Source organism: Tamandua tetradactyla, chromosome 13 (assembly GCF_023851605.1).
Source record: "Tamandua tetradactyla isolate mTamTet1 chromosome 13, mTamTet1.pri, whole genome shotgun sequence".
Taxonomy (NCBI): Eukaryota; Metazoa; Chordata; class Mammalia; order Pilosa; family Myrmecophagidae; genus Tamandua; species Tamandua tetradactyla.
This window is the reverse complement of record NC_135339.1, coordinates 82,340,147-82,361,549: the sequence shown is the minus strand read 5'-3', so window position 1 is coordinate 82,361,549 and position 21,403 is coordinate 82,340,147. Positions and strand designations below refer to the sequence as shown.

At 36.6% G+C, this 21,403-nt stretch overlaps 2 protein-coding genes across 7 annotated transcripts in view; one reads left to right on the top strand and one right to left on the bottom strand.

Moving 5' to 3' along the window:
* Window positions 1-21,403, top strand: part of MCMBP (minichromosome maintenance complex binding protein) — a 69,988-nt gene that overhangs the window by 40,715 nt on the left and 7,870 nt on the right. For 4 of the 5 annotated variants that reach the window (XM_077126204.1, XM_077126207.1, XM_077126208.1 and 1 more), the window contains 7 exons: window positions 4,564-4,742; window positions 5,103-5,226; window positions 6,550-6,667; window positions 12,180-12,345; window positions 13,349-13,482; window positions 14,434-14,598; window positions 21,166-21,254. In XM_077126204.1, coding sequence (XP_076982319.1) covers window positions 4,564-4,742; window positions 5,103-5,226; window positions 6,550-6,667; window positions 12,180-12,345; window positions 13,349-13,482; window positions 14,434-14,598; window positions 21,166-21,254 — 975 coding nt within the window. The remainder of the gene's footprint in view (window positions 1-4,563; window positions 4,743-5,102; window positions 5,227-6,549; window positions 6,668-12,179; window positions 12,346-13,348; window positions 13,483-14,433; window positions 14,599-21,165; window positions 21,255-21,403) is intronic. The other variant, XM_077126205.1, reaches the window with a different exon arrangement.
* The window catches only part of INPP5F (inositol polyphosphate-5-phosphatase F), a 162,254-nt gene continuing 143,104 nt past the window's right edge, over window positions 2,254-21,403 (bottom strand). The window contains exons 22-23 of one of the 2 annotated variants that reach the window (XM_077126194.1): window positions 3,924-3,959; window positions 2,254-2,698 (exon numbers count right to left, since the gene is read on the bottom strand). In XM_077126194.1, the coding sequence (XP_076982309.1) occupies window positions 2,549-2,698; window positions 3,924-3,959 (186 nt within the window). In that variant the 3' untranslated portion in view covers window positions 2,254-2,548. Of the gene's footprint in view, window positions 2,699-3,923; window positions 3,960-18,940; window positions 19,287-21,403 lie in introns of those variants that run through there. The other variant, XM_077126195.1, reaches the window with a different exon arrangement.

Genomic DNA, 21,403 nt, shown 5'->3' with positions numbered 1-21,403 from the left:
ATGCAGTATACCTATACCAGAAACAGAATGGCTTTTTAAAGGGAATTTATTAAATCGCAAGTTAATAGTTCTAAAGCTGCAAAAATGTCCAAATTAAGGCACCAACAAGAGGTTACCTTCACTCAAGTAAGGCTGATGCCATCCAGAACATCTCTGTCAGCTGGGAAGGCACGTGGCAATGTCTGTTAGCCTTCTCTCCAGGCTTCCTATTTCATAAGACCCCCCTGGGGGCATTTTCCTTCTGTATCTCCAAAGGTCTCTGGCTGTGTGGGCTCTGAAGCTTTTTCCAAAATGGTTCCCTCTTAAAGGACTCCAGTAAACAACCCCACTTTGAATGGGTGGAGACATCTCCACAGAAACCACCTAATCAAAGGTGTCCTGCCCACAATTGGTGGGTCACATCTCCATGGAAACAACTTAATCAGAAGATCCCAGCCAGCAATACTGAATCAGGTTAAAGAACATGGCCTTTCTGGGTACACAGCAGTTTCAGACTGGCACATACATATGCATAGACAAATATAAACTCATTTACATACATACATGTATATATGTATATACAGACACACATATGTATACAGACACATATATATGTGATCTAGAAATAGGAGACGATATATGTATATTAGAAATCATGAATTGATAAGTGTATTTCCAAGTCTTGTTTGGCACCACCAGTTTCACTCTAGTCTCACTCTAATTTTGACTATCGTAACTTCCTTTCCTAATGGAGAGAACCTTGACTCCCATTATCTTCGATATATTTATTTGTTCAATTCTACAATACAATGAAGGTAATTTTGAAATTAATAAAACCATACCACTGCAGAAAGCAAATGTAATTACTAGAGTTCAGTAATTGTTTATGGTTCTTTTTGACTTTAGAATGATGTTATATAATCAGAGTGCTGTATTACAAAGGTATTTGGGTGAGTTCTTTTCCCCTCTTTGGTATCATTATGTTATTCATTATTCTTTTGATGTGCAGTTAGTTTCTGATTGTATTTTGCATTAGAGTTTTTTTCTCCATCCTTATGGTGTAATTTTTTTTTCTAAGTATTAAAACAGTAGCATTGTTGTCAAAGTCAAAACTATGCAAAAAGATAAACTCTGGAGTGTCACTTCCCACTACCCCTCCCCTTCTACCCTGCCCATGCTCTGTAGGACGTCAGTCTCAGTTTCTGATTCATCCTTCTGGTACTTCTGTGCAAACATAAGCACATACATGTTTATTTTATTTCCTCTTTTTTCTTATATAGTAGGAAGCATAATTGTTTTAGTTTACTGGGTGCTAAAGCAAATACCATGTGTTCTAATTTGCTAGCTGCTGGAATGCAATATACCAGAAATGGCATGGCTTTTTAAAAGGGGAATTTAATAGCTTACTATTAATACGGTCAGGGTTCCTCTCTCATCTGGAAGGGCACATGGCGAACACGACATTGTCTGCTAGCTTCTTCTCCTGGCTTCCTGTTTCATGAAGCTCCCCAGGAGACATTTTCCTTCTTCATCTCCAAAGGTGACTGGCTGGTGAACTCTGCTTCTCATGGCTATGTTGTTCTGCTTTGCTCTCTCTGAATCTCCTTCATTCTCCAAAATGTTTCCTCTTTTATAGGACTTCAGAAACTAATCAAGACCCACCCGAATGGGTGGAGATGTGTCGTCACCTAATCCAGCTTAACAACCACTCGATTAAATCACATCTCCAGGGAGATGATCTAGTTACAGTCTCAAACATACAGCATTGAATAGCAATTAGAAGAAACGACTGCCTTTACAAAATGGGATTAAGAGTAAAGCATGGCTTTTCTAGGGTACATACACCATTTCAAACCAGCACACCATGTGATGAGTTGGCTTACACAATGGGAATTTATTGGTTCATGGTTTTGAGACCAGGAGAAGTTTCAAAATCAAGGCATCAGCAATGCAATACTTTCTCCCAGAACACTGTAGCATTCTTGGTCTTTGATTTTTCTGTCACGTGGCGGCCTCTCTTCCCTTCTTTTTTCATCGACTTCTAGCTTCTGGCTGCTCACTGTGGCTTTCTTCCTTGGTGCAGCCTCCCTTTTGAGACCTTCAGTAATAAGATTAAGACCCATCCTAATTCAGCTGGGCCACACCTTTTCTGAAGTAACTACAGCAAGAAGTCCTACTTACAATTGGTTCATGCCCACAGGAGTGGATTAGGTTTAAGATCATGTTTTGGGTACACATAGCCCTAAGCCACCACAGTCCACTGATGTTCTTTCCACATGCAAAATACATTTATTTGATCACAACATGCCAAAAGCCATAAATTATTTCAGTAACAATACTAAGTACAATATCTCATTAAAATCACTTATGGGTGCAGTCTTTCCTGGAGTGCAACTCCCCTTTGTCTGTAGACTTGTAAAACCAAGAAAACAAGATATCTGCTTCCAGTTTACAGTGGAGGGATAGGCATAAAATTGACATTCCCATTCCAGCAGGGAGAGATTGGAAGAAAGACAGGTCTCAGGACCCAAACAATTCCAAAACCCACTGGGCAAAGTCCATTAGATTTCTAAGTCTGAGAATTATCTGTGGATTGATGTTTTGTCCTCCAGGCTTGATTGAACAGCAGCCGCACCCCTTCCAAGTGCTTGTGCAGTGACTGTGCTCTCCTTAGGGTGAAGGCCCCATCCTCTCCAACCTTCAGGATAGTAGCCAGCCTCTACATGAACAGAATGCGGGAACTCAGGCCCCACCCTCTGTGAACCTTGCATGGCCCCCAGGCTCTCTAAACTTCAGGGCACAGGCCCCGCCATCTCCGAGCAGTGAGGTGACAACACTCTCCCTGAAAAATGGCACACAAGGCTCAGGCCCTCCAAGTACTAGAGCAGATGGCCTGCCACCTCTAAACATGCAGGTGAACCTGTCCTTTCCACACACATGGGTGGCTCTGCTCTCTTGGCCTGAGGAAGATCTCTTGGGTCTAGACCTTGGCTTCCATGTTTCTGCCCTTGAAGTTATTCTTCCTTCAGTTTGTCTTTTTTCTATCCCCTTCAGTCCAGACTGGCAGTAGCTTTTCCTATACAGATTTCACAAAAAAATTTCTGGCTTTGTGTGCAGTTCACAGAGGTCCAGACCATCAGGTGATAGAACTTTACATAGATCCTTCCTGCAGAGCTGCTCCTCTAATCCTGATTTCCAGTGAAATGGCTGACTGGCTCCATGTTCTGTTAAACATTCACATGGAATCCTAATCTCTAGGGACTTGGTTTCCAGAAGCTTAGGGAATTCCCTGATAGAGCTGTGTCTGGCCCTGATCTCAGAACACACTATCTAGATAGGCTTAGAATTTTCCAGATCATCAGTTTCTGGTTTCTTTGTGCTTTGGGAGTTCAGTTCTGAGCTTATCCCTTTCCTCTCTTATTTCACTATGCACTGCAAGGAGAAAGTAGGTTGTACCTTCCATACTAAGCTTGGAAATTTCCTCAGCTAAATATCCAGGTTCATTGCTTTGAAATTCTGCCTTCTATTCCACATCAGAACTCAATTTCACCAAGTTCTCTGCCACTTTAAAAACAAAGATTGCTTTGCTTCAGTTTCCAATAGCACATTTCATTATTTCCTTCTAAGGCACCCCTAGAAGTATCATTAGCATCCATATTTCTACCAACAGTCTTTTCAAAACAATCTAGGCTTTTCCTGTCAGGCCCCTCACAGTTCTTAAGCCTCTGCCCATTACCCAATTCCAAAGCAGCTTTCACATTTTAGCTATTTGTAATGGCTGCATCCCATTCATGGGAAGCACTGTGTAAAAGGTTGTCATTGTTTCTGTATTAAACGAAGGTAGTAGTGTCAATTTAGTATTCTGTAGAATCAGTGTATAAAGTCAGAAGATTAGGAACACTTAAGTCGGGCAGTGCAATGTGGTTCAAAGGGAGAATTCTCACCTGCCATGCCGGAGATCCGGGTTCGATTCCCAGTGCCTGCCCATGCGAAAAAAAAAAGAAAAAATCATTTAAGTCATTTGTTCCAGTCATCTCAGAATAAATCTCCTACCTACTAATTTAGCAAATCTAAAAATTTCAAACTTACTTTATTTTCATTGCTTGTGCAAACATTACTCAATGTGGAAGTATCATGTAAGAATATAATTTAGAAGAAACAGCAAGATAGAGGTGACATTCTCCACACAATGAACAATAAATAACAGATGGCTTTCAAAAAAAAGACCCAGCTTTGGAGGTGTGCTCTGAAGTGTTTGTGACTTAGCTTAAAGCTCAAGACAGAACATTTCTGTTTTGAAAGAAGCTAGCCTTATAAGTGACATACTGTATCTCATTTCTTGCAGTAATAGCCCATGGAGCAAAATCTTTATTGTTCTTGAATAGAATAAATATATTATTTAACTCATGAAATCTGTGTGTTGCAGTATTTTAGAATGATGAGCAGTCTTTTGTTCTTTAAGAAGCTGTACAGGTGGAAGTGTTCTTGGCTTGGATTCTGATTTTTTATTTTGAGAAATACATGTTATTTTATATGTATACAATGTATGTGTCTGTAAATTGAAGCTTTGTCATCCCTCCAAAGGGACGCCTCTTCACTGCTAGATCCGATGGAATGCACAGACACAGCAGAAGAACAGAGAGTGCACAGTCCTCCTGCTTCATTAGTGCCAAGAATTCATGTGATTTTAGCCCAGAAGTTACAGCACATCAATCCGTTACTGCCTGCTTGCCTTAACAAAGAAGACAGCAAAACCTGTAAGTGTAAGTGTTAACGTTGGGGCAGCCGTAGACTGTGATCCTGAGTGTGTCGGGGCCTTCCTGAAGTGTGTGCTCATGGTGGAATTGAAACACGTCCTTAGTTTGTTAGAACACATTCCTTCAGGAATCTCCATTTCTTTGCTTCACTTTTTCTCTTACATTAATTATACTCATTGAAGGGAGGGGGCAAAAAAGAGCTTGAAAACTCATATTTTTAAGGTTGGCATCACTAATTGACCAATATTTTAAGTCTATACTAAATTTTTGTTGTTGTTGTTCCATATAGTCATTTTATTTTTACTGTAATAATTTGAGGAGAGGTTCTGGGATTGTAGTATTCTGAATTGGATCTCCCTTCTCTAGTTGTTTCAGGTTTCATGTCTGAATTGTCTCCAGTCAGAGCAGAACTGCTTGGGTTCCTCACTCATGCCCTTTTGGGAGATGGTTTGGCTGCGGAATATCTTATATTACATCTCATCTCTACAGTGTAAGTGGTGTATTCCTGGTGGGATTTAAGGGAGGCTGCTGTTCTATAGAAAGTGGAAAAGAGCAGGAAGATTTCGAGGTAGTTTGTGTGTGTTCGTTTTTCATGCTTCATCTTCAAATGGTTTCTGTTGTTTAGTGTAACAAATGTTGGAACTGATCATAAATTCCTTTTTTCACCTTTTCTCACAACTTTGCATTTAGCATTTTGATTATGCCCCCTTAAAGTCTAGAACCAAAAGGATGGGTAAGTGAGCTATTCTATCCTACTTGCATTCTGAATTCTCTGTTTATACTTCTCAAGGCTCTATTTCTGAAAATAGCCAGTAGAGGCAACATCATGTGCATATTGAACTTGTACACTGTCTTTAGCACCTCACCCTTTGACTCTACTATATTTTGTTTTCCAATTTCTGATTTCAGAAGTGTGCTCCTTCAGCAAATTCTGAGAGCATATATAAGAAAATAAAGGCCACCTTTATTCTCACCTTTTTGAGATATGTCAGTTAACATTTTGTTAAATAGTCGATCTTTAATCTTTGTGTTGATACATTTCTGCATAGATCTTAATTATAATCTTTTTTTTTTTGGCTTATTTGGGGGGTTCATGGGCTGGGAATTGAACCCAAGTCTCCCATATGACATGTGAACATTGTACAACTGAACCATTCATGTACCCTCCAGTTATATGCTTAACACAGATCTGTATCTTGCCTGTATTATTTGATATATATTAGACATTCATCATAATTCTTCACAAACGTTTTAATGGCTGTACAGTATTTCATTATAGACAGTTGTACCATACTTGAACCATTTTCTGAAATGTTAGGATTTCCTCATTTTTCTCTATGATTAATAAACACAATAAACACCTCTAAACTATAAATTGTTTCCTAGAATAGTATCTGAGATAGTAGTACATAAGGATTGAGGGTACAGATTCTGGAACCAAACTACCTGGGTCGAATCCTAGCTCTTCTACTTCCTGGTTGTGTGACAAGTATGTGCCTTAAATTTCTGTGCCTCTGGTTTCTCATCTTTAAAACAGAGCTAATCATACCTATCTCAGAGTTTTGGGAATTAAACAAGAAAGCATTTAAGCACTCAGAAGAATCCTGGCACATGGTCAGCACTTCTCTGTATTGGCTGTTGTTTTTAATGCTGTCATTTTGATAAACAACTGGTCAGACTATTACCTGCCTTTTTTCTTTTTTTTCCTTGCTTTGTTCTGCCTTATTTTTAATGACAATATTAAGCTAAGTTGTTCATTTGCTTCTTGGTGGGAATAATTTGGTACCTTACTCATTTATTTTTTTTTTTCCAGATATACAAGAAGAGATGTTCTTCCCCTAGGAAAATTTACCGTTAACTTGAGTGGTTGCCCACGGAATAGCACCTTTACAGAACACTTATATCGAATTATTCAGCATCTTGTTCCAGCAGTAAGAGCATTATAAATATATTTTATAAACCTTAGCACACTTTAAAAACCCATCTAGTTTTCCTTCATGCAACCTACATATTTAACTTTGAGCTGTGAATAGATTGCTTTTAAGGGGAAACAGTTGATCCCTCATTTAAAAGGTACTCTCCCCTAATCATTTCACCTTTCTTTTATTGTCTGAACACACATTTCTGAAATCCTAATAATTATCATGATTGCAGTAACTCCCTTAAAATTGTACAATCTATTGATGCCCATATATTTGTGAAATTTGGACTTCTTAGTGTGCATTAAAATTTTAAATATAAACTCTGAATTATAGGGATGGAATTATTTTAGCTAAGGTAATAAAGATCTTTATCTTCATTACCTCATTTTAACTCTAATTTGAAAAGTGGAGTTACCTTTATTTGCAAGGGCATCTGGAATGGACTCTTTGTGTTGAGAATATCTTAGGAACGGGGGATTGCTTCTGATGGGTAGTATGACTGGAAATGCTAATTAGCTCTTACTGAGATACTTAAGACATTTGAAATGATTATTTATTTAACCAATATTTATGGAGTGCCTGTCAAATGCTAGGGATTGTTCCCGGCCCTCAGGAAACAGCAGTGGACCAAATAGACCATCAGTTCTCATACTTTTTTTGGGGGGTGACCCATTTTCACTCTTAAAAATTGTTTGAGGACTCCTAAAGAGCTGTTGTTTATGTGGGTTATATTTATCATTAGTTTACCATAAATTAAAACAAAAGATTTTAAAACATTAATTTATTTATTAAAAGTAATAAACCAATTACATACAGACATAAATGGTATTTTTTTTTATGAAAAACAACTATTTTCCCATACAAAAAATACTGGTAATGAACAAGGCATTGTTTTACATTTTTGCAAATCTCTTTAGTGTCTAGCCTGATAGAAGACAGTTGGATTCTCAAATTTGTTTCTGCATTCAGTCTGTTCTAATATGATGTTTTGATTGAAGTATATGAAAGAAAGCTGGCCTTATGTTGGAAAAGTAGTTGGCAAAAGCAGGAGTGTTTTAATAGCCTTTTCTAATCTTTGATCTTTGATACTAGATCAAAACTGTTCACACGGCAGTTTCTTAGAGGATAGTTGAAGTGTGGAATCTGAAATTATTTTAATTAATTTTTCATGTACCATTGGTTTGTCTTGCACATTGAATAGATCTTTTACCCATGTATGATTTGACCTCATGGACCCAATAAAAGGGTTGTGGTTACTTCCTCATGTTCTGTGAACCACATTTAGATATTGCTGAATTAGTCAAATCCTTTGCTTTTGTGGAGTTGAACTTTTTATGGTGGAATATAGACAGATAACTAAATATATACATGTTAAGTCATGTTATGTGCCATGAAGAACAATCAAGCTGGCAGCAGGCCAAGGTGGGGCTGTTGATATAGCGTGGCCAGAGAAAGCCACGCTGAGAAGGGTGGTCATCAAGGGGTTATCAAGGAGAAGCCTGATGGAAGTACAAGAGCATGATAAATGGATACCTGGGTCAGAGTGTTCGTCCTCGTCAGAGAGAACAAGTGCCAAGGCCCAGACGCTGTGGTGTGCTTGGCACTTTCAGGGAACTAGAGGCAGAGAGGCCAGTGTGTTCTGCATGGAATGAGCACTGTTGGGAACGGTGGGAGGTGAGGCCGGAGAGAGACAGCCCAGGGCCATGCACTGCTTAGGAGTCCAAGGTTTAAGTAGCACATATTTTGGACATGAATTATATTTTTAACTGTGAAGGAGTTACCTCGGAAGATTCTAAAGGTTATAGCAGAGTAAATATTTCTTTTTGGTCCTTTTTTATTTTATATCACTTTGCAGTAGGTTTGTCGTCTTCTTTTTTTTTTCTTTTAACATGAGCAGGCACCGGGAATCAAACCCCGGTCTTCGTCATGGCAGGTGAGAACTCTGCCACTGAGCCACTGCGGCCCACCCTTTCTTTTCATTTTTAACATTGTGCATTCCCTTATAATTATGTCTAGCTAGCACTGTGACTTCTAAACATTTGTGTCTTTCATTTCATTTAGTTTACACAGCAGATTAATGAGGTGTGAGAGACTTCCTTACATGTATATGGTAGAGCCTAGGCTAGATTCTCCTCATAGACACTTTTTGTTTTTAATTTTAAACCTTTTATTTTGAAATACTTTCAAACTTATAGGACAGCTTAAAAAAAATTACAAATCCCATACGGAGAACTCCAGTATCCCTATACCTTCAGATACCTGGAACCATCAATTTTAACGTTTTGCCTCATTTGTCATATCATTCTATATTTACATTAGTCTATCCATTTCTCTATTCATGAATCCATTTTTCTGAACACTTAAATGTAGGTGGTGTACATCATACTCATTGAACTCAATGTGCATTTCCTAAAATAATTAATTCATTTATATAACCACCTTAAATAAAGTTATCAAGTTCAAGAAATTTAACATTGCTATAAAGCTTATATTCTCTATTTCCATTTTTTTTTTCTATATGCCTCAACAATGCCCTTTTGTACTTTCTGTGCTCCTTTGTTAGATCCCATCCAGGATCATGTTTACCTTTTATTGTCATTGTCTCTTTAGTTACGATTTCTTTTTTTTATTTTGGGAACATATACTTTCCCATTTCAACTCCCAGGCATAACCATTGAGTGGGATTAATCACATTCAGTGTGTACCCTTACCACCGTCCATTATTAAACCTTCCCATCTATGCAAACGGAATCCCTGTTCCCATTCTGCATTAAATTCCCATTCCCCTTTCCCCCCACCCTTGGCAAGCTGTCTCTGTGAGTTCCCGTATTCTCCTTGCAGTCATCAAAGGGTTTAAATTTAACATCCTACTAAATGTATCAAGTTTATTTTCTTTGATACCAATTTCAGTAGCATATACAGACTGTTTCTGTACCCTTCCTTCCCCCCACCTTTATGTAGATCTTATCACAGACTACTTGTTTATACATTGAGTCCCAAACCACAGATTTCTGGTTATATTTTATGCATTTGCCTTTTAGATCCTGTAGGAAGTAAAAAGTGTTACACATTAAAAATATAATAGTACTGGAATTTATATTTACCCTTGTTGTTATCCTTACTAGAGATCTCAATGTTTTCATGTGGCATTGATCTATTGTCTACTGTCCTTTCCTTTTGACCTGCAGAATTGTCTTTAGCCTCTCTTGTAGGGCCAGTCTGGGGTGATAAACTCCCTCGGCTTTGATTTATCTGGGAATGTCTTAATCTCTCCCTCATTTTTTGAAACACAGTTTTGCTGGATATAAATGTTTTGCTTTCAGCACTTTAAATGGTTTCCCACCTTCTTGCCTCACTGGTTCCCCATGAGAAATAGGTAGTTAGTCTTATTGAGACCCTTTTGTATGTGACACATTTCTCCTCTCTTGTGGCTTTCAAACTTCTCTATGTTTGACATTTAACAGTTTGATTATAACATGGCACAATCATGGATCTATTTGGTTTTATCCTGTGTGGACTTTGTTGAGTGTTCATGTCTTTAAATTGGGGAAGTTTTCGGCTGTTATTTCTTTGAATATTTTCTCTGCTCCTTTCTCTCTTTTCTCTCCTTCTAGGATTCCCATGATGCATATGTTTTTATGCTTGATGGTGTGTCCCATGGCTGTCTTAGGCTCTGCTCGTTTTTCTCCATTCTTTCTTCTTTCCAGACTGGATGATTTCATTAGCTTGTCTTGAAGTTCACAGTTCTTTCTTCTGCTAGCTCCAGTCTGCTGTTAAAATCCTCTGGGGAAGTTTTAATTTCTGTTACTGTGGTCTTCAGCTTTGATTGATTCCTTTTCATAATTTCCACCTCTCTACTGATACTCTTTTTGTGTTCACCCATCATTTTCCTGATTTCCTTTAGTCTTTGAACATACTAGGGCCATTTTTTAAAAGTCTTTGGTATGCCCCAGGTCTGGTCCTCCTCAATGGCTTCTAATACTTTACTCTTCTCCTTTACCTGGGCCATCACTTACTTTTTATTTTTTAATGTTTTTGTTGAAACCTAGACATTGTGATATTTTAGTACATTATTGCTGGAATTTAGACCATGGTGTCTGTTCTTTAAGCTTGTATCCACCTAGTGTTATGACAGAACTTTCCTTGATTGCCAGAAGCTAACAAAAAGAAAGAAAGAAGAAGGAAAAAATAAAACACCTTTCCCAGTCTTTGCAGATTTACCTGTGCTCGTGCTCTCTATCAGGGTTTAAGCATACAGTGAGTTTAGAGAATGGCTTATGTAATGAGTCCCCCTAATGCTTTCTGCCTATGCCTCTTTATCCTAGGCATGCTTTGTGTGGCCCTAGGAATTCTCAATTAGATGGATACATATGTCCCTTCCTGCCCTAGAAAATGCTTTCCTCACGGTGCGGAGTACTACATTTTATGTCCCACAGCCAGCAATCCCTTGTACCAGGCAGCACAACATTTCTCTTCTGTATTCTATAGAAAAGCTCTTTTAAAATGCAGCAGGCCACCACCAGATAGAATGCATGCTCCCGGTATATGTACAAACATTACTCTGCTCTTTCCAGTTGAGGGGCCAACCAGGGCTCTACAGATTCTCCTGCTTTTAAATAGCCTTTTTCTTGATTTGGCAGTTGCCCTGTTATTCCAGTCCTTTAACTGTTTTCTGGAGCTTTGAAAAATATGTCTGCCAGTTCTTACTGGTTGTTCAAAACTTCTCTGGGGGGCTGGAGCCTTGAAGCTTCTTACTCCATCATCTTGATTGGGGTAGGGGGCCAAGCCATCTTTTGATTTGACAGGCCCTGCTTCTTTTTGACGCTTGCCAAAATAGGAAACTCCTTGGATTTTGGCAGTGTATCTTAAAAAAACCTCAACAAGCTTCTCCCAATCTCTCTCTGCACTCCTGCCACACATACTTGTCATTAGGCTAGAGTGTAGAACGAGTGGACTGGTACACTCAGCAGAGTGAAGAGGGTGTTTGAGTGGTGTCTCAGGGAGGTGGGAGGGCATGCAGATATGCAGATAGTTTAGCAGATACTTTACTCTGTTAACCCTGGGTGAGACGTCAGCTGTAGTCGGGATGGCCTGAGTTAAGCAATCTGTTGATGAATGGGTGTAATTTTAAGTATTGAAAAGGAAAATTAAACTGAGCCCTTTTCCTTCTTTCTTTTAATGGGTAAAATATTTTCTTTTCTGTTTTGTCTAGCCTGTGTAGGTTAAAGAAGTAGAGCTTAGGGATGTTTTATATATATAAATATCTCAGTTGTCTACATTTGTTTTACTTGTAAAAATAAAATTATTCTTTAAGATTGAAAACAGGCGTGTGCAAATCAACTCACAGAATCAGTGAAATTCGTATTTAGGTTCTAGATACCTGAGACTCTACTCAAGGGGAAACTTGTTAGGTCATTCTTTCCATATGAAATACAGTATTTACCCCAAAATACAAATTGCCTTAAAGCAGGCAAGTTATTAGTTCCTTGTTCATTAAAAAAAAAAACTTTCTCTCTTGCAGTCTTTTCGTCTGCAGATGACTATAGAGAACATGAACCATTTGAAATTCATTCCCCACAAAGACTATACAGCCAATCGCTTGGTTAGCGGACTCCTCCAGCTGCCCAATAATACTTCTCTTGTAATTGATGAAACTCTTCTGGAGCAGGGGCAGCTCGACACCCCAGGTGTGTATGTAGATGTTTCCCTCCATTTCTAACCTCCAGTTAAAGCCAATCTAAGAATGACTTTTTAATAGAATTTCTGTGGACAAAGACAAATTCATATTAAACTAATATTTAGGATATAGGCTTGATTAAGTATGTATTATAAACTAATTAACTTGTGTACACCAACCCATGTTTTGTCAGTTTTATGAAAATAGTACAGTGGAACAAGTAAGCAGCATCATGAGGTCTTTTGAAGGCTGAAAAGGGATGAAGTTGTGCCTTTAGTTATATATTAAATAAGAGAAGTGTAGGAAGGATTTTTTTTTTTTTTTTTTTTTTTTTTTTACATGGGCAGGCACTGGGAATCGAACCCAGGTCCTCAGGCATGGCAGGCAAGCACTCTTACCTGCTGAGCCACTGTGGCCCACCCTGTAGGAAGGATTTTAATAAAATATTTTTTTTATCCCCCATTGTGGGATTTAAAAAAATTTTTCAGAGTATCTGAGAAAAATATTTAGTAGAGCAGATAGTTTGAATTAGCTTCAATCATGGAGCATATAAATTTATGAGAAAGCATATTGCTTTATCAGTACTGAAATGGGAGAATTAAGACACTTTGCTGATAAGAAACAAAGAAAAAATAATGTAGACTTGTAAATTTATTGGCAAAGTTGAGTATAAAATCAGTAAAATTCAGTAAGCTTATCTGTGGATACAAATGGTCTTAGTCCTACCATAGATTTTAGCCCTGTGAATTCACCACCTCAAAAGTAATCATATTATTGGGAACTTATTTTATAAGTTACTCAATGCTCAGTGCTGGGTATTAGATTTGGGAGTGGGGAGTCTTGGCCCCCAAAAGTTCTAGCTTGACTTAGTGATAGAGGAGTAAATTGGACATTGCCTCATATTCTTTATTAAAGCAGCAGATACCTCATGTCTTATAATCAGTGTCATCAAAACTAATTTGCTTAGGTGATTAAAGTCAAATGACCAAAAAATTATTCTCTAACTTTTCTAGGTGTTCATAATGTGACTGCCCTGAGCAACCTGATAACTTGGCAGAAGGTGGATTATGACTTCAGTTACCACCAGATGGAATTCCCTTGCAATATTAATGTTTTCATTACTTCTGAAGGGAGATCACTCCTCCCGGTATGATGAGTCATTTTTAAATGGAGGGAGGTTACATGTGAAAGATACTGTACCTACATTTTTGTTTTGTTTCTTGGTGCTGTTTGCTGTTAGTTACATTTGTTTAAAAATATTGGCAGCTCATTATTAATAAGGGAATATTAATACTATCAATTATTTTGTGCCTGTCTTGGGATGAAAACCTTACATCCACCAATAACCAGATATCAGCAAGTCACAATCCAAGCAAAAGCTTTTGACATCAGAAGCTACCATATCTAGGCATAGGATGTAGAAACTGTCTATAAATTACCTCTTTAACACCCAAACCTCTGTTCTTCCTGCTTTATCCCACTGTTTTTTGCCAATCTTAAATTATGTGAGAAATATATTAGAGTTCTTTTTAAAATGTCCCTAATCACCTAAGTATTTTTATGCTTTGTGGTGAAATTGGTAAATTATCAGAGTGGCGTGTCTAATCTCAGGGAACTTTTAATTCTGAGTAAGATGATGAGAAATAATCCCAGTTATTAAAAGGTGTTCACTTTTTCTGTATAATGGTGTTCACCTTTGATTTATGAAAAACACAGCCTGGTTAAGAATGAAATGGCCCATTGTTAAATTTCCCATGAGAAACTGATTTGCTTTATGTGGTTTCTAGAAATGCCATTCATATACCATAATTAAGGAAACATCAAAAACATTTTAATAAACTGCTTTCTAGAGGTTGGGTACCTTTTTTATATGCTTATTGATTTTACTAAGAAAATATAAATGACCAAGAAAACGTTAAATTTTGTAATTATTGTTGAGGTGTTTACAGTATATGTAAATCAACACAAAAACTGATCCCTCCCAATAAAAATGATATTCCTAATTCCCCTGTAATGCTGCGAGAGATGATATATCATCCTGAAAAATATAGATTACTTTAGAAACCTGGAAAACACCATGTACAATTTCTCCTTCCAGGCAGACTGCCAGATTCACTTACAACCACAGATAATTCCACCAAACATGGAGGAGTACATGAATAGCCTTCTCTCAGCGGTGCTGCCTTCTGTACTGAATAAATTCCGCATTTATTTGACCCTTTTGAGATTCCTGGATTACAGCATATCTGATGAGATAACCAAGGTACATTTGGGTTAAAGTAAAGGATTTACATTCACTGTAATTACTGATGACATAATTTCACTATTTGTTTTCTGTATGTCCTGGGTCTCTTTAGCTCTCTGCTTCTCTGTTATTGACGTCTTTTATTTTATTTATTTATTTAGCTTTTTCTTTTCTTTTCAATTTGTACTTTTTTTTTTTTTTAAGGCATCATTTCCCCCCACCTATACCCCTTTTTTTTGACCTGGGCAGGTTTCAGGAATTGAACCCGGGTCCCTAGCATGTCAGGCAAGAACCCTTCTTTTGTTTTAAATAGTTATTTTCTGGTGTACCAATTTAATTTCTTTTTATGATATATATTTTTTTAGTTATTTTCTTAATGCTTGTCCTGGGGATTACATTCAGCATCTTAACGGTCCAGTTAGGATAATACCAATTTAATTACAAAAGTATTTGGTTTTGCCTTTTGTTTATTAGAGAAGTTGGAAGTTTTTAAAAAAGCCATATATTCCTTCACATACATACAATTTTCCCTATTATTAACACTTTGCCTTACTGTGGTACCTGTTACAATTGAAACAGTATTGTTATAATTATACTTTATAGTTCACAGTTTACATTAGTGTTCACAGATTGTGTAATTTTATGTAGTAATTTTTTATTCTAGTAACATATGTGCAACCAAAAATTTACCCTTTTTTTTCTTTTTTTTATTAATTAAAGAATAAAAAGAAATTAACACAACATTTAGAAATCATTCTATTCTACATATGCAATCAAAATTTACCCTTTTGATCATGTTCAAAATTCACTGGTGTTAATTAACATTTACAGTGCTATGCTAGCATCACTGCCAAAACTTTCCCATTGCCCCAAATAGAAACTCTGTACCAATTAATTACTAACTCCCAATTCCCTACTTCCCCCACCCCAGCCCCTGGTAAACTATATTTTAGATTCTGACCTTATGAACTTGCTTATTCTCATTATTTATCAGTGAGATCACACATTGTCTTTTTATGTGTGGCTTATTTCATTCAACATTTATTCATGTTGTAGCATATATATCAGAACTGCATTCCTTTTTATGGCTGAATAACATTCCATTGTAGGTATAATCCACATTTTGTTTATCCATTCACTTTGATGAACACTCTGGGTTGCTTCCATCTTTTAACAATAAGAATAATACCACTATGAATACTGGTGTGTAAATATTTGAGTCCCAGCTTTCCGTTTTTTTGGGGTATATCTAGACATGGGTTTGCCAGTTCATATGGTAATTCTATCTTTAGCTTTTCTGAGGAACTACTAATCTGTTTTCCCCAGCTGTTGCACCATTTTACATATGCACCAGCAGTGAACAAGTATTCCTGTTTTTCTACATCCTCTTCAGTTCTTATTTCCCATTTTTTTTCACAGTAGTCTTTCTAGTGGGTGTGAAATGGTTATCTCATTGTGGTTTTGATTTGCATCACTTCCCCTGATGGTGATGATGGTGAACATTTTTTCATGTGCTTATTGGCCATTTGGAGTACATCTTTGCAGAAATGTCTATTCAGGTCTTTTGTCCATCTTTTAATTGAGTCATTGCATTGTAAGATTTCTTTATATATTCTGGATATTAAACCCTTACTATGTTCAAATATTTTCTCCAAATTCTGTAGGTTTGTCTTTTACTTTCTTTATGAAGTCAGTATGCCTTGAATGATAAAAGTCATGATGAATTACAATAGTATACAAAACTTTGCCCTTATATGGTTCCATTCCTTCTCTCCTTTGTGCTGTTGTCATACAAATAAAATCTTTATACGTTCTCTGCCCATCAATGTCAATTTATAATTATTGCTTTATGCAGTTGTCTTTTATATCACAGAACAAGAGTTAAAAGAAAAAAGACATTTACACTGTCTTTTATATACCTATGTTTATTTTATAAAATTATAGGTAACATACCTTTACAAGAGCTCTTTATTTTGCCATACTAATTCAAGTTAATGTCTTTATCACAGTTATTTATTTGATCATACAGATTTGAAGTATTACTGTCTAATGTTTGTTCATTTCAGGCTGAAGTTCTTCCTTAGTATTTCTTGTAGGACAGATCTGCTAGTGACAAGTTCTCTCATGTTATTTACCTGGACACGTCTTAATTTCTCCTTTGTTTTTGAAGAGTAGTTTTGCTAGTTATAAAATTCTTGTTTTATAGGCTTTTTCTTTCAGCACATTGAATATGTCTTCCTACTGCTTTCTGGCCTCCCTCATTTATCGAGTCATTTGGGTCTTGCTGCTTTCAAGAGTGTCTCTTTGTGATTTTCACTAGTTTATGATATGACCAAGTGTGGATCTCTGAATTAATCCTACTTGAAATTTGTTGAACTTCTTGGATATGGAGGTTAATGTTTTTCATCAAATTTGGGAAGTGGGGCTGTTTCTTCAGATACTCCGTCTACCCCTCTCTCTATTCTCTCTTCCCTCTAGGACTCCCATTATGCATGTGTCGGTGATGCCCCACAGGTCTTTGAGGCTTTGTTCATTTTTCTTCTTTTTTCTTTACTTAAAAGAGATTTTCTAAATCTCAGTTATGACCTATCTTCAAGTTTGCTGATTCTTCTGCCTGCCCAAACCTGCTGTTAAGATCCTCTAGTAAATTTGTTTCAGTTGTATTTTTCAACTGCAGAATTTCTATTTGTTCTTTTTTTTTTTTAACTTTTTAAATTGTATAATATAACAAAAATACAAAGCAAAGAAAGAAAAAACCAGTAGTTTTCAAAGCACTCCTCAAATAGTTACAGGATAGATCCCAGAGTTTGCCATACCATCATCTCAGATTTTGCCTTCTAGCTGCTCTGGAATATAGGAGGCTAGGAGGAACAGATATTTTTTTATCATCACAATCAATTTTTTTTTCTTTTTTGTGAAAAATAACATATATACAAAAATATTTGCTTCTTTTTTATAATTCCTATCTATTGATTGACATTGATTTGATGAGATATTGTTCTCATACCCTCCTTTAGTTCTTTTTATATGGTTTCCTTCAGTTCTTTGAATGTATTTAAAATAGCTGACTAAAGTCTTTGTATAGTGAGTTCAGTATTTTAGATTTCCTCAGGGCAAGGTTCTGATGATTGTCTTTTTTTCCAGTATATGGGCAATATTTTTTCTTTGCATGTCTCATTTTTTTGGTTGAAAACTTGACATTTAGAAAAATACAACATGGCCACTCATCTGGGAAATCAGATTTACCCCCTCCCCAGGGTTTCCAGTTGTTGCTGTTAGTGACTTTTCTGGATTCTGTCAAGTCTATATTCTTTGTTGTGTATACCCAATGCAGTTTCTGCTCGGTTAGCTTAATGGTCAGTTAATGATAGGATGGAAATTTCTTTAGGTGCCTGGAAGCAAAGCATCTCCCAATCTATGCTCTGTATACACATACACATGCAGAGGGGCTCTGTATGCATGTTAGGGCGTGCCTTCAACACTTAGCCAAATAGTTTATTCCTCCTTAACACAGAGCATCAAGATTACAGAGGTTGAACACTTAAGGCCTTCTCAGGTCTTTCCTGAGCATGCACACAGCGCTGTGTATGAGTGGCCTTTTAAACCCTCAGTCTCCTATGGACGTGTCATTCTCCAACTTTTCCTTGTAAGGGTTTAGTTAAACTATTGTACACCAACTGTTAACCAGTGCTTCAGGCAGCCAATATGATGAACAACTGTTTTTTATTGTTTTTTAAAAAATTCTTATTGTGTTAACATATATACAAATCTCCTATCTAACCATTTTTAAATGTGCATTTCAGTGCTACTATTACTACCATCCATTACCATAACTTTTGCATCACTCCAAATAGAATCTGTACCCATAAGCAGTAATTCCCTGTTTTCCACTACCCTCCTTGGTAACTTCTAATCTACATTATGTCTCTATGAATTTGCTTATTCTAGATATTTCATATAAATGAAATAGTACATTTGTCCTTTTTTATCTGGCTTTTTCACTCAACATAATATTTTCAAAGTTCAGCCATGCTGGCGCATGTATCAGAATTTCATTCCTTTTTTTTTTCAAGTACATTTAACAAGTAGTTATAGAACAGTCTAAAGTTTAGTAGGGGTTTTAGTTCCACGATTTTTCATTTTTTCTTCGAGCTTCTCCAAGACACTGGAAACCAACAAAAATATCAGTGTAATGATTCAGGACTCATACTCTTGTGTTAACTCCTATCTTCTGTTATACTCCTACTTCTCTTTAAATAACATACATATATAAAAGCAATAAATTTCAAAGTACATCTAACAATTAGTTGTAGAACAGATTTCAGAGTTTGGTATGGGTTAGAATTCCACAATTTAGGTTTTTATTTCTAGCTGCTCTAAGGTACTGGAGGCTAAAAGAAGTTTCGGTGTAATGATTCAGGAGTCATCCTCATTTGTTAAACATGACCTTCTCTGTATAACTCCCCTCACCTTTGATCTTTCTCCCACACTTTAGGGATATTTGGGCTATGGCCACTTTAACTTTTTCATGTTGTAAGGGGCTGGCCCCTCTGCATTTCATACATACCACATTTTGTTTATCCATTCATCTACTGGTGGAAACTTGGGTAGTTTCTAGCTTCTGGCTTTTGTGAATAATGGTGCTGCGTACATTGGTGTACATGCATCTGGTCAAAACCTTGTTTTCTGTCATTTTGGGTAAATACCTAGAAGTAGAATTGCCAGGTTATAGAGTAATTCTATGTTTAACATTTTTGAAGAACCGCCGAACTCTTCCACAGTGGCCTTACCATTTTACATTTTCTACCAACAATGTATTAGGGTTCATATTTTCAGCATCTATGCTATTGTTTTGTGGGAGTTTTTTTTGTTTTTTTAATTGAATAGCCATACTAGTGGATCCAAAGTGGTGTCTTGTGATGTGCTTTTCCTTAATAGCTAATAATGTTGAACATTTTTACTTGTATTTATTGGCCAGTTGTATATCTTCTTTGGGGAAATATCTATTTCAAGTCCTGTGCCCATTTAAAAAAATGGGTTGTCTTTTGTTGTTGAGTTGTAGGCGTTATTATATATTAAAACTTTTTTCTGTATATAGCTTCCATTCTGTATTGTCTTTTCACCATCTTGATGTCATTGACACAAATGTTTTAAATTTTAATGAAGTTGATTTATCTATTTTTTTTCTGTTGTTGCTCATGCTTTTGGTATTGTTATCTAAGAAATCATTACCTAGTCCAAGGTCATAAAGATTATCCCCTGTGTTTTCTTCTGAGTTTTGTGGTTTTAGGTCTTACCTTTAGGTTATTGGTCCATTTTGACTTAATTTTTTATATATAAACTTGTTTTTGATATGCTTCCCAGGAGGAAAAGTCTGTTCACACTGGGCAAATTCTGAGGCAGTTAAAAGTAGTCTTCCAAGTGGGGTCTTTCAGGGAACCACCAGAAAGGTCAAATGATAACAAGTCTTTGGGAAACAGGATTAGAAGGAAGTCCAACCTCAATCCCACCCCTCCAGTGACTGAAAATTTTCAGTGTGATTCCAGGGGCTGTGGTTCAGTTCTACTGCAGGGATTGGAATATGGTGACTTAAAATGCCACAGAACTCACTTTTCTTAATAGAATTTAGCAGTTTTTCTTGAATAAGCACTCCTTAGATTATTGCCAGCCTCTGGATAATTCCCAGAGGTTTTTTTTTTTTTTCTTTAATGGCATGGTTGTATATTCATCATTAACATTTCTTAGAACATTTGCATCAATTCAGAAAAAGAAGTAAAACCAGAAAAAAAATTCTTACATACCATACTCCTTACCCCTCCCTTTCATTGATCACTAGCATTTCAATCTATTAAATTTATTTTAACATTTGTTCCCCCTATTATTTATCTTTAATCCATGTTTTATTCTTCTGTCCATAAGGTAGATAAAAGAAGCATCACACCAAGGTTTTCACAATTACAGTCACATTGCGAAAGCTCTATCATTATAGTCATCTTCAAGAAACATGGCTACTGGAACACAGCTCTACAGTTTCAGGCACTTCCTCTAGCCTCTCTAACACATCTTAAACTATAAAAATGATACCTATTTAATGCGTAAGAATAACCTCCAGGATAACCTCTAGACTCTGTTTGGATTCTCTTAGCCATTGACACTTTACCTTGTCAATTTCCAGAGTTTTTAAAACATTGATTCTGACACTTTTTGCCAATGTTTTTGTTTTTATGGAAGAGAACATTTTCAGAGGTCCTTACTCTGACATTTTTACTGATGTTATTCCTGTGTTTGTTTAAAGGCATATTTGCTGTGCAAGTTGCTGATTTATATCTGTTTGCTTGGCCTGCTTAAGTGGATCTGAGTTTTGTTCCTTTGTACTTTCATCAGTAACATTTATATATATGTTAAAATTTTGGTTCTCATTCCTTCCCATCCATATTATCTCATTTGTCCAAGAGGCTGGATTGATATCTTCACTTTTATACCATTGAAGGGATATCCCATGTAACTCTTCCTTTCCTTTCAAAAAGGCGAATGTCATTTTCTCATAAGGAGCAGTTTTAAAGTACATTTACTCTTTTGATAAAGGCCGTCGAAGATGACTTTGTGGAAATGCGCAAGAATGATCCCCAGAGTATCACTGCTGATGATCTCCACCAGTTGCTTGTTGTAGCTCGGTAAGAATTACATGTACATATTTAGTGAGGTATGTGTAATTCTCATTATTTAGGACTTAACTACGTCAGACATCTAAAAAACACTTTGTAAAAGGAGTCATTGAGAGAGAATTGTGTTTGGTTGGTGATCACTTGAGTGGAGCAGCATG